The following is a 13,982-nucleotide window of genomic DNA, read 5'->3' on the forward strand; positions in this document are numbered from 1 at the left end:
CTCCTGTACACTCCCCAACCAGGAATCAAACCCAAAACGTAGGTATGTGTCCTGACCAGAAATCAGACCCACGGCCTTTTGGTTTATGGGACGATGCTCCAACCAACTGAGCCACTCAGCCAGGGCAGATTAATACAACACTTAAATTGCAACAAAAAATTTTCTTCACATCGCCACTACAAGAAATATTGGGAATTGATGTCCTGAATTAGTGATAACATAGCAGAACTTTCAAACTTGGTTTTGTTCACCAATAAGGAGAGGTTTAGTTTTTATTTTGAATAATGACTTGATTTTTATTAAAATGTTAAAAAATTAAAGCACTAAAGAAAAAGTCAGGAAAAAGAAGACATAATCACTCTTGGGAAATGAGGTGGTAATGTCAAATGGTACAAACTTCCAATTATAGTACGAATAATTTGGGGGGATATAATGAAAAGCTTGGTGACTATAGTTAACAATACTGTATTATATATTTGAAAGTTAAGATAATAGATCTTAAAAGTTCACCACCAAAAAAAAAAAAGTAACTGTGATATGATGGATGTTTTATCTAACCTTATTGTGGTAATCTTTTCACAATATATACATATATCAGGTCATTATGCTATACACTTTAAACTTATTAAATGTTATATGTAAACTATATCTCAATAAAGCTAGAAAATGAAGAAGAGGGAAAGAAAAAAGAATAAAAAAACAAATCCCAAATCACCTGAGTCTCACCACCAGAAAAAAAACCATTGTTTAATATTAAGTGATATTACTCCAGATATGTGTTTATAACGGGATAGAAGCAATTCTAGAAGATGAGATCATGGTATAATTGTGTGTTTTTTAAAATTTTACATGAATTTAAATGGAAGAAACAAAGGGAAAGTGGAGAAATTTATGAATTTCCCTACTATTATGGATACTAATATGTAACTAAAAGGTCTTATAAAGTGGAGGAAAAAGTAATTTTATATCTTTTTATATATATTCAATTTAAAAATATTTCTCTCTTAGAATAGAGTCAGTATTATCCTTATACAGTTTCTTTTTCTGATTATTGCTAGTTAAGTGGAGGATTTAGTATTCGTTGCTGGTCCACTTACTGTGGTGATTATTGTTCTGAATTTTTCTCTTGATTTTCTGAATGTCTAAGAAGCACCCACAGATGCTGTAATTCTCTATTTGAGGTTGTTTGGCATTTACCTGTGTACTAGAAGCACATGCTGCCTTATTATAAGTGTTTAGGCTACGTGTGTGTTTTTTAAGACTAGTGTGGACATTGCTCCACTGTCTTCTAGTGTTGAAGATGGCACCAGTTTTCTTATCCAGTTTTATAATTCCTTTTTAAATTGACTAAATTTTGTTGATTAGTAACTTTTTGGCAACAATTTCCCTAACTTCATTTTTTTAATATCTACTTACTAGAGGCCCGGTGCATGAATTGGTGCACGGCTGGGGTCCCTTGGGGTAGCCGGCAGAGATCGGGCCCCAGTTCATGCCCCGCAGCCTCACCTGGCACCCCACCTTGGCCTGGCACCCCTCCCCTTCTTACCTGCTCCTCCATCTCGCCTGCAGTGAGATTGATCAGGGCCAGGCCCCGTTCCTGGCTCTCTCAGTGCCTGGGAGCCGGGCAGCAATTGGACCCCTGCTTGCACTTGCCATGTTCCACGTCCCCCCTTCCCCCCCCCCCCCGGTGGTCAGTGCACGTCATAGCGAGCTGTCGAACTCTGGGTGAACTCTGGGTCGAATGACCGCCCAAGGGAACAATTTGCATATTAGGCTTTTATTATATAGGAGGCTTGGTGATGCAATTTTATGAAAACTTGGCTGGTTATAAACATGTTGATGGATTAATTTAAAAAAACACAAGGAACATGTGTAATTTAATGAGCATCACCTTTGAGGAATTTGGGTATACTAAATAATGCTGCCCTGGCCATTGTGGTTCAGTGGTTAGAGTGTCAGCTGGCACACCCAAGAGTCTCTCTCTGGTTCGATTCCCAGCCAAGGGCACATACCTGGGTTGCAGATTCCATCCCCGGTCCCCGTTTGGGGCACATGTGGGGAGGCAACCAATCAATGTGTCTCTCTTACATCAATGTTTCTCTCTCTCCTCTTCCCCTTCTCCTTCCCTCCCACTCTCTATGAAAAGCAACGGAAAGAATGTCCTCAGGTGAAGATTAAACAGCAAAAATAGTGCTAAAGCCAACAAAGAAATGGAATTTTTCTTTTGCTCTCAAGATTTATCTGACATGACAATTGAAGTTAAAACTCCACCTATTGATTAGGGTTTGCATCAAGACATAGTTGGTATCCTCAGACTATGGTGTTAATATATAATAAGTAAAGTAGAATATTAAGTGCAGTTAATATGTGTAGAAAGTGGAGCTTTGTTGTAGTTAGCAATGTTTTAATCACTAAGAGGACTATGTTAGCTTTGTTATTGTCCTGTATTAAACTTTATGAATCATATATTCTTTTTTGTTCTTATAATATAAAACTGTCTTGTGAAAACTGCTGCCTATTATTAATCACCTTTCTTTTGTTAGAATAAAGTTAAAGACAGAATTTTGGTATTTAATAGCATTTAAATATAACATTCTGTAATTCTCCCCTTAGAATGTAAACATGTATCTGGGATGCTGAAGTGCAAGCTCCAACTTTTTCATGTTTCTTGAACTTGGGAAGATGAAATGGTTTATGCATTAGACTAAAAAAAATAAATTTTTTGAAATCCTCACTTGAGGATATGTCTTTACTGATTTTTTAGAGAGAGATGAAGGCGGGGGGGGGGGGGGGCGGGGGGGCAGGGAGAGAACCATCGATTTGAGAGAGAAACATTGATTGGTTTGGTTGCTTCCTGAACAAGCCCTAACCAGGGATCGAACTTGCAACCTTTTGGTGTATGGACAATACTCCAACTGAACCACCCGGCCAGGGCTAGGTTTTTTGGTTTTTTTTTCAGAGTGTGATGAAATGAATGGGAATTGGTTTCAGAATAGAAGTGCCCATGTGATGCCAGTCCTAGCTGATGGAATGGTTGGACTCTGAAAAGATATCGAGTTCCATAATTATGAGTGCCCAAGAAAACTTAGTAGTTGCAGCAGCAGCTCTCAAAGTGTGATCCATGTACTAGTATCCCTGAGAAGCAGGGAGTGCCTAGATACCCTTTCAGTGGCTTCCATGAGATTGTGACTCTTGTAGTAATGCGAAGATGTTACTTGCCTTTTTAACTTTGTTGACATTTTCACTAATGATGCAAAATCAATGGTGGGTAAAACTGGCACTTAACACAAGTCAAGGTGGTGGCTCCAAAACTGTACAACTCTAAGTGTTCATTGTATTCTTTGTTACCACATACTTGCAGTAAAAATCATGAAAGTTTCACCTAAGACTGTCCTTGATTAAAAGTAAAATATATTGCCCTAGCTGGTTTGGCTCAGTGAGTTGAGCATCGGCCTGTGGACTCAAGGGTCCCAGGTTCGATTCCCGTCAAGGGCACGTACCTTGGTTGCGGGCACATCCCCAGTATGGGGAGTACAGGAGGCAGCTGATCGATGTTTCTCTCTCATCGATGTTTCTAACTCTCTATCCCTCTCCCTTCCTCTCTGTAAAAAATCAATAAAATATAAATTTTAAAAAATAAAATAAAAGTAAAATATATTTATTTTATTAAATCTCAACCTTCAACTGAATATTGCTGTAATATTCTTTGTGATAAAATGAGAAGTACAGATGTTTCTTACTAATGGTCTAAATAAAAGCAGTCATGCAATTAGGATGCCAATCTGAACTAGCTGCCTTATTCATAGAAAACCATTATTAGTTGTTTACTGACAAACTATGGCTCTTCATACTTGCATATTTATTTGTCAGACATTTCTTGAAAATGGATGAAAGCAAGCCTGCCAATTAAAGAAAAACAACTGAAAGAAATTGTTGCCAATCATAAAATTTGAGCTCTTAAGTAAAAATTAGAATTTTGGGGAACTACCACCCTGAGCTTAGCAGCTTCCTAGTATTTCCTGATGAAATCGTGGTGATATTAACAAAATGTGACCTTTTAATATTACACAATGAAATAGAACAACTTGGGGAAGATCTAGCTGATTCAGCAAACCAATAGTTTTCATATGACATGTGTGATGTTAAAAAACAGGCATATATAAAAGATCCATTCAAAGTATAAGACAGACCTATGAATTTTAATGTACTAGTACTAAAAATTTATTGATATGATTTCAGATTTGATATTGCAAATAAAGTCTATCCTTTGAAGTTTAAGTATATAGTACCAAAGAAGGAATATGTACAGTTACTGAGCAAGTTTTTAAAAGTACTCCTTTTTCCAACTATTTATCTGTGAGGGATCTTTTTCTTTTTTCTTTAAATAAACTTCTGTTTTAAATTCATTTTTAGAGGGGGTGAGAGAGAGAAACATCACTCGGTTGCCTCTTATAAATGACCTGCCTAGGGACCAAACCTGCAAAAGATAGGTATGTACCCTGACGGATTGGAACTCACAACCTTTTAGGTCTATGGGACAACATTCCAAGCAACCAAGCCACCTGGCCAGGTTGAGAGATCATTTTCTTCATGGACGTCATTCAAACAACATATTGCAACAAATTTAATTTTAAATATTTGTAAAAATGTAAAACCTTGAGCTCACTAATAATTTTTTGTTTTGGAAAATACATAAAGTAGATAAAAATGTTATTTATGTTAACAATATATTATTGAAAATGAATTAATAAATATTAAGTTTTTTTATTAATTTCGGTTTCTGTTTGGTAAATATCAATAGTTTTAGCCTTTGGGAATCTCCCTTGTTTTTTTTTTTAGTGTGAAGTGCTGATGCAAAAAAGCCTGAGAACTTCTGATCTCACTATCTAAGATTATCTTGGTGTTTGAGCACTGGGAGAGAATAAAGTCTTAGAAAAATTTTTTTCTTTTTTTTTTTGGCCCATATATAAGAAAGACTGAAGGTGTTATCCCCAGAGTATTAGGATAATATGGTAAATTGCTAAATTGGAAGGAATCTATTCCTAGAATTCAGCAATGTTTAAAATTTTTTTTTATCCTCTTTCACCAAATGGTACTTTTTCATATTTTGGTTCCTTTGATGGTTCGTGGGTTTTTCCTCTTCTGTCTTTCTGCCTTTCTCCTGTACATGTCCTTTACTGCCAGCACAGTCCTCCTGCCTGCTTCCCACCTATCTACTCAGATTAATCCTGCTTATTTCTTTCCTCAGATTCCATTATGTCCTTCCTGCAAAGCTGATGTGCTTGCCAATTAATTCCTCTCAGCTCTGACCTTTGGCTGTTTTCATTGGGCTTTTTTTTTTTTTGTCCAGATGTCTTATGTAATATCCTTCTTTGAACATCTAATTCAGATACCTTATTGTATGTGAAGTATTTCTAGTGTGTCATGAATGCCATATTGGTAAAAGGAAGGTTTTTCTGTTCAGTCCATGTAGTTGGGAGTATTGTGACTCAGCAGATAACAAAACATAGATAGGAATGTTGTAGAAGGTATTACATTATTGGGGCAGTTAAACTTATGTGACTGTCATTCTTAATGTCCCCTGCTAAAATTGTTTCACTCACCCACAAAATGCACAAGAATAAATGAGTTTCAGAGCATAGAGTACAGGCTATATATATTGAGTAAACAAGTTATTCAAACTTACTTTGTAGCAACAGACTTTTCCAAATGATATCTCACTCTGAATTTGAACTCCCCTAAACAACACAGATAAAAGGATAACTTCTGTAATTGAAGCAGAGTTGGGTCTTAAGCACATGTACCTGGCCCCAACAAAACAAATACCCTAACGCTTGTTTTAAGAGCCTGCTTTAGGTTATTGAGAAAAGGAAAATAACACAGGTGGAAAATGTACAAGAATAGTGTCACAAAATTAAGTTTCTCGTAGGATTTTACGAGGTAAAGGAGGCACAGTGAGACCACGATGGATGTGGATATATACCTTGCTAAGGTTTTATCCCTCACTAATTCCTTAGGGTGAAACTTAAGAGGTACATGTTTGAGTCTGGCATGTGTGAGTCATGCTCATTTCTGGCATAAGATAGATAAGGCTTTTTTTTTTTTTTTTTTGCCTTATTTTTATTGATTTCAGAGAGGAAGGGAGAGGGGAAGAGAGAGAGAGAGATAGAAACATCAACGATGAGAGAGTCATTGATTGGCTGCCTTCTGCATGCCCCATACTGGGGATCGAGTCCACAACCCTGGCATGTGTCCCGACCAGGAATCAAACTGTGACTTCCTGGTTCATAGGTCAATACTGAACCACACTAGCCAGGCTGAAATTCTTTATCTGTAGCCCTGAAGATTTCAGATTCAAGTATGTAAATTGAGTCACTTTGAGTGAAAATCCTTAAGAAGTAAAAATTTATTGTCACTGCAATACATATAATAAACATTGTCTGAAAACTTGAATGGTGAGGGGGGAAACTTATATGTAACTGAAGTTTATGCAGTAAACTACATTACTAGCTGTGCTTTTTGTCACCAGTGCTACTGCTAGTTCTTGTTATTTATACATTACAAAGAAGTAGAGTTATTAGAAATAACTCTAATCTCTTTAATATTTTGATTATATTTTATTCTGTGTTCTTTTGTTTTTGATCATTGTATGTTATCATAATCTATATCCTTTTTATCTTAGGTATTACATTTGTGCATTTATAAATATGATTTTGAAAAGGTGCCACAGGTGTCATAAGAGTGCCAAACATAAATAAAAAAAAGAACAAAAAGCAATTTTAAAAGTCATAGACACTACTAGGCAATTTAATCACTTGCTTACAACTCAAACAGATATGCTTATTTATTGTTCATTGTAGAAAACACCTTACCATTGAAGGAATTACAGCTCAATAGGAAAAGTGAATTCCCAACAAAGACAGGACTTGGGGTGGTGAACACACAATAAAATGTACAAATGATGTGTTGTAGAATTGTGCACCTGAAACCTGTATAATTTTGTTAACCAGTGTTAGCCCAATAAATTAATAAAGGGGGGGAACAAAAAAAAAGAAAAGTGAAGTGAATCCCCCAAGGCCATATGATCTTAGAGCTTAGATCTAATAGCAGTTGAAGCTTGTGCTTTTTTATATACTGGTCATTGTTTCTCATTGATACTCTCTTTAGTGTTTTGCCTTTTAGTGAAAAGAAAGAAATGTATATATGTGTGTATATACACATATGACTTTTAGATGTTTGCCTTAACCTAATTTTGCCAATAAGATCTCATGTTTATTTGCTGTTAACCTAACTAACCTTTAGGGGTGTGGTTCAGGAATATTGGAAAGGGAGCACCCTTTTAGGAAAGTCTCTGAATAACTTATTAAATTACTAGGCTCTTGGCTGAGAGAGAAATAATTGGTTAGGAACTGAGCAAAAGCTGTTTTACCTGGGTCTTTATATGTAACCTTGTGATTGTGAGTGCCAAATTTTTTTTATTCTTACAGGAGGCAGCCTTTTGTGCTGTGATTCTTGCCCTGCTGCTTTTCATCGGGAATGCCTGAACATTGATATCCCTGAAGGAAACTGGTATTGCAATGACTGTAAGGCAGGCAAAAAACCACATTACAGGGAAATTGTCTGGGTAAAGGTTGGACGATACAGGTGAGTAAGGGTGAAGGAGACAGGCAATCATTTCTTTTATTATCATGTTTCTTGGGATCTCTTAGATATGGTGTTTCATATATATGTATATATATTAGAGGCCCAGTGCACGAAATTCGTGCACGGGGGGCGGGGGGTGTCCCTCAGCCCAGCCTGCACCCTCTCCAATCTGGGACCCCTCGAGGGATGTCCGACTGCCCGTTTAGGCCCCATCCTGGTAGTATCAGGCCTAAACAGGCTGTCGGACATCGCTCTCACAATCCAAGACTGCTGGCTCCCAACTGCTCGCCTGCCTGCCTTCCTGATTGTCCCTAACCGCTTCTGCCTGCCAGCCTGATCACCCCCTAACCACTCCCCTGCCAGCCTGATTGATGCTTAACTGCTCCCCTGCCAGCCTGTTTTCCCCTAACTGCCCTCCCCTGCAGGTCTAGTGACCCCTAACTGCCCTCCCCTGCAGGCCTGGTCCCCCCCCCCCAACTGCTCTCCCCTGCAGGCCTGGGTCCCCCCCAACTCCCCTTCCCTGCAGGCCCGGTCGCCCCCAACTTCCCTCCTCTGCTGGCCTGGTCACCCCTAACTGCCCTCCCTTGCAGGCCTGGTCCCTCCCAACTGCCCTCCCCTGCTGGCCATCTTGTGGCGGTCATCTTGTGTCCACATGGGGGCAGCCATCTTGTGTGTGGGAGTGACGGTCAATTTGCATATTATTCTTTTATTAGATAGGATAGAGGCCTGGTGCATGGGTGGGGGCCAGCTGGTTTGCCCTGAAGGGTGTCCTAGATCAGGGTGGGGTTCCCTTGGGGCGTGAGGTGGCCTGGGCAAAGAGCCTGTGGTGGTTTGCAGGCCGGCCACGCCCCCTGGCAACCCAAGCGGAGGCCCTGGTATCTGGGATTTATTTACTTATCTTCTACAAATTGAAACTTTGTAGCCTGGAGCAGAGCCAAGCCTTCTGCTCGCTCCGTGGGGGCAGCCATTTCTGTTGGGATTCATTTATCTTCTGTCATTGAAACTTTGTAGCATTGAGTGGAGGCCTGGGCCAGCAAGAAAGCTTGGCTTCCTCCATTGCCCGGGAAACCCAAGCCTCCCTCCTGCTCTCTCTGTGGCCACAGCCATCTTGGTTGGGTTTATTTGCCTATTTGCTCCTGATTGGCTGGTGGGCGTGGTTTATGGGTGTAGTGGAGGTATGGTCAATTTGCGTATTACTATTTTATTAGATAGGATACACACACACACACACACACACACACACACACACACACACACGATACCCGGTGCACAGATTTGTACTTCGGTGGGTTCCCTCGGCCTGTGCCCTCTCGCAATCCGGGACCCTTCGGGGAATGTTGGAGAGCCAGTTTCGACTGGATCCCCACAGGCCAGGCCGAGGGACTCCACCAAATCCATGCACCGGTCCTCTCATACAATATAATAAAGAGGTAATATGCAAATGTTCATTACGCTGTGACTCGTAACAACCTGTCACCAGGAGGGCATGGCCGAGAGCTACAGGAGGGTGGGGCAGCAAGCTACGAGCTACAGCAGCGGTGGGCAGGGCCGCCAGCTGAGGCAAGTGTCAGTGAGCTACTGGTGCATGGATTCGTGCGCAGGGCCACTAGTGTACATATAAGATCTTTGATTAATCTCTTCCTGCCTTTCCCCCTTCACTTTTATATATATATTTATACACACACACACACATATACACACACACACACACACACATTATTTCCCCACATTTCTTTCCACTACTAATCCATTTCTCCTGCACTCTTAAAAATCCATTCCCATAGAGTTTTGTGCCTTTTTAAAAGTAGTTTGTTGGTTTTTAGAGAGAGAGAGAGAGAAACATTGATGTGAAAATGCAACATGGATCTACTGCCTTCTACATGCCAGCCTCCCCAGCTGCCCCCCAGGTGATCCAACTGGCAACCTCTTGGTGCACAGGACGATGCCCAACCTATTAAGCCACACCAGCAGGACCTTAATATATATATATATTTTTTAGTTAATCCTGATTTTTATAGAGAGTGAAAGGTAGGGGGAGAATCAGAAAAATAGAAGCATCAATGTGAGAGACACACATTGATTGGTCACCTCCCCCATAAGCCCCAACCAGGGCTGGGGATCGAGCCTGCAACCCAGGACCTTTCAATCTGCAGGCCGATGCTCTGTCCTCTGAGCCAAATCGTCTAGGGCAGGCCTTAATATTTGTTAATGATCTCCCTGGTTAAGGAAGGCCTCCCCATTAATTTTCCATTAGGAAAGAAAAAACTGAATATATGTTGTAGTCATCAGAATCCTATATAATAAAAGCGTAATATGCTAAGTTTTCGACCATTCGACGTGCACTGACCACCAGGGGCAGATGCTCTGTCCGGTAGGTTGGCTTGCTGCTGGGGACTGGCTGATCAGGACTGGGTGAGATGGGCCAGACATGCCCTGAAGCCCTCCCGTGGTCCCTCCCCGCCCAGATTATGCACCAGTAGGGTCCCTCCGCCTGGCCTGTGCCCTTTTGCAGTCCAGGACCCCTTGGGGGATGTCGCAGTGCCAGTTACAGCCTGATCCGCACAGGCCAGGCCGAGGGACCCCACCCGTGCACGTGCACTGGGCCTCTACTAAATACATATTTTCCATAAAAAATTCATTAAAGAAAACAAACACGTAAACTTTACAAACAAGGAAGATACATTGCTAACATTTTGGTATATTTATTTGCAGACACATCAGTACATACACCCTCAAAATAATTGGCCTTATAGTTTATACGCAGTTTTTGTGGGGGTTTTTAAAAATACATTTTTATTGATTTTAGACAGAGAGGGAGAGAGAGATAGAAATATCAATGATGAGAGAGAATCATTGCTGCCTACTGCACACCTCCTACTAGGGAGTGAACCTGCAACCCAGGCATGTGCCCTTGACCAGAATCAAACCTGGGACCCTTCAGTCTGTAGGCCAGCGCTCTATCCACTGAGCCAAACTGGCTAGGGCCTCAGTTTTTGTGTCTTTTTCTTTTTAAAATTATTTTTATTGATCATGGAATGTACAAAAGGGTATTGTAACATGAATGACTTTAAAGAATAGCAAAAGGCACACCTGTGTATGTACCTCCTAGTTAAACAAAGAGTTCATTACTGGTGCTTTTGAGTCTTCCTCTCTCAATTCATTCTCTCCCTACCCACAGAGATAAGCACATATTGCACTTTGTGTTTTTTATTCCTTTGGCTTGCTATATAGATTTGCCATATGTATAATATTTTGTTTGCCATGTTTTAGGTCTTTATATAAAGGAATATTTATATTTTCCTGCAACTTGCTTTTTTCATTCACTATTCTCTTGAGATTTATTGTTGTTAGCACAGTACTCTAGTTCCTTTATACAACATAGTCATACAGTGTTGTCTGTGTAGTTCATTTAATCATTCTCTTGTTTGCACTATGAACATTTTGTTAATATGTTAGTGTACATGCACAGGAGCTTCTCCGGGGGCATTCTCAGGATAGAATAGCATGGTAGGGGTTTCTAGCTTTAATAGCTAATGTCAAATTGTCTTCCTAAGGTAGTTGTGCGGGGTGGGAGGTAGATTTCTAGGTGTCATTTTTTTATCCTTTTTGAAGGCCAAATTATATTTCATGACAGTGTACTATAGTTGTGTCATTTCCTTAACGTTGAATATTTAGGCTGTTTCCAAGTTTTCATTCTTCTAGATAATAATTCTATAAAGCTTTTTTCATATTTCTAATTATTTCCTGTTATATAATCCGTGAAGTAGAATAACTGAGTATAAGGGAGTGTGTTTGTGTATGGAACCACATTTGTGCAGGTGGGTGTTCTCAGGCTTTTGGCACATACTACTTGGTTTTTCTCTAGTTTGATTGTAAGAATGCTCAAATCAGACTTTAATGTGGATACGTAGACATTGCTATTCCTTATTCCTGTCCTAAAAAGTAGGTTATCTTCCTAGTGCCTTGCAGTGTTTTAGTTTTCCTTCTTTGTTTTTACCTTTCCCAGGTGGTGGCCAGCTGAGATCTGCCATCCTCGAGCTGTACCTTCCAACATTGATAAGATGAGACATGATGTGGGCGAGTTCCCTGTGCTCTTCTTTGGGTCTAATGACTATCTCTGGACTCACCAGGCCAGAGTCTTTCCCTACATGGAGGGGGATGTAAGCAGCAAGGATAAGATGGGCAAAGGAGTGGATGGGACATATAAAAAAGGTAACCATATCTTTTTTATTTATCAGATCAACACAGACCTTTGTTGGCAAAGAATTTCTTCTGTGTTATAATTATGTGTTATAATTCATATACATTCCATTAGCAACTGTGTTCTGCCCTCAGGGGGTATATGTGGCTGTAGTTACAGGATTTTGTGGGGAAGTTGACACTCATAACTCTTTATTTGTTGTTGTTAATCCTCACCTGAGGATATTTTTCCATAGAGTAAAAAAAGGAAAGATAGAGAGAAACATCGATGTGAGAGAAACACTTCAATTGGTTGTCTCCTGCAGGGACGGGGAGGAACCTGCCACCAAGATACGTGCTCTTGACTGGAATCGAACCTGAGACCCTTTGTTCCACAGCCTGACGTTCTATCCTTGAGCCAAACCAGCTAGGGCCCTAACTCATTATTTTTTAATCCAACCTTTACTTAACTGGAATTTCCTTCAGGGAGGTTTTTTGTCTCATCAGTTCTGTTTTTAGTTTACTGGGAAGAGATAAAATTCACCAAAAATTATGACGCAAGATAAGAGTGAAAGTCTAACAATGAAGGAGTTGGGGCCAGGAGGGGTTGAGTTAAATATGAGTTTTCTCTTACTGTATAATGAGTAAAGGTTGATCTGATAATTGAGATAATAAAAAAAATATCACCCTGCAGGGCATAGAGTTGGTATCCCCTCAATGATAATTATCTTCTTCCATTAGTTGTTCTTTGAAAGACAGTGTAGGTATCTCTTGTTATCTATCTATATTATAAAAGACCCATGGCCATAACACCTTAATGACCAAATGAGCAGCAGCGGGCGGGGTGGGGTGCGAGCTAATAGTGGGGGAGTTATGAGTGTCAGAGAGCATGGCACGAGCTACCTGGGTGGTGGGCGGGGCAGCCAGCTGAGGCAAGCAGACGCAACCAAACGACTGGTCACCAGGAGGTGCATGGAGCACCTCTCGGTCCCTCCCCTGGCCCGTGAGCTGCTCACGGCAGTGGAGTGGGGCTTGCGGCACGGCAGGACTCACGCGGCAAGGCAGGGCCCGCAGCTCACTCGGCGTGGTGGGGCCCATGACTCGCACAGCGCGGCGGTGAGCTACTCGTGCACAATTTCGTGCACGCTGGGCCTCTAGTCTATCCTATAGAATAAAGATTTAATATACAAATGGTTGTTACGCTGTGAAGCATAATGACCGACCGCCTAACGACCGGATCACAGATCAGCAGAAAGGTGGGGCAGCGAGCTACAAGTGGGCAGCAGAGAGCTACAGGAGGGGGCAGGGCAGCAAGCTATGAGGGTGGCGGCAGGGGGCAGAGGGAGCTACAGGAGGGCGGGGCAGCGGGCAGAGAGCTACTGGAGGATGGCAGCAAGCTACTGGGGCATAGATTTGTGCACAGGGCTACTAGTATATATATAAAAAAACCAGCGACCAGAACACCATAACAACCAGAACAAGCATTTGCTCTGACGCCCACTGCAGCCAGCAAACCAGCTGATCTGGGGATGGGGTCAGCCAGTCAACCTCCTGCAGCTCCTCCCCCTGGCCGGCCCCACCCCCAATTGGCCCCCACCACCCAGATTGGCCTGTAGCCTCTCCCCCCAACCAGCCCCACCCATGATTTCCTGCCCCCAGCCCCCATTCCGATCAAGGTCAGGGCTGGCTGGCCAACCATCCATGGTCCCTCCGCGAGGCCTCTGGCCCCTGATTGGCCCCCACCATTTAGGGGCGGGGCCTATTGGCCCACGGCCTACCCCACCCCCTATCAACCCCCACCACCCTGATTGGCTCGAGGCCCCTCCCCCCAGCCAGCTCCGCTCCTGATCACCCCCCACACCAATCTGGGGTGGGGCTGGCTGGCCAACCTCCCACTAACCCTCCCCCGGTTGCTGACCCCCGATCGGCCGCCCCCCCTTCATTCGGGGGCAGGGCCAGCCAGCCCACAGCCCTTCCCCACAGCTAGCCCCACCCCCAACCGGCCCCCCCCACCCACCCAATCAGGGGTGTGGCCCATTGGCCAATCACCCTCAGCTCCTCCCCTCAGCTGGCCCGCCCCGATTGGGCCTGATCAGGGCTTGGCCAGCTGGCCAACCTCTTGCTGTCTCCTTCCAACAGGCCTGGCCCCAATCCTCCCT

General features: G+C 42.2%; 1 protein-coding gene across 6 annotated transcripts in view; it reads left to right on the top strand.

The window, feature by feature from the left end:
• Positions 1-13,982, top strand: part of NSD1 (nuclear receptor binding SET domain protein 1) — a 146,528-nt gene that overhangs the window by 107,540 nt on the left and 25,006 nt on the right. For 5 of the 6 annotated variants that reach the window (XM_080675638.1, XM_080675641.1, XM_080675640.1 and 2 more), the window contains 2 exons: positions 7,488-7,644; positions 11,651-11,856. In XM_080675638.1, the coding sequence (XP_080531764.1) occupies positions 7,488-7,644; positions 11,651-11,856 (363 nt within the window). Of the gene's footprint in view, positions 1-2,146; positions 3,607-7,487; positions 7,645-11,650; positions 11,857-13,982 lie in introns of those variants that run through there. The other variant, XM_080675642.1, reaches the window with a different exon arrangement.

Source organism: Plecotus auritus (assembly GCF_963455305.1).
Source record: "Plecotus auritus genome assembly, chromosome: 6".
Lineage (NCBI taxonomy): Eukaryota > Metazoa > Chordata > Mammalia > Chiroptera > Vespertilionidae > Plecotus > Plecotus auritus.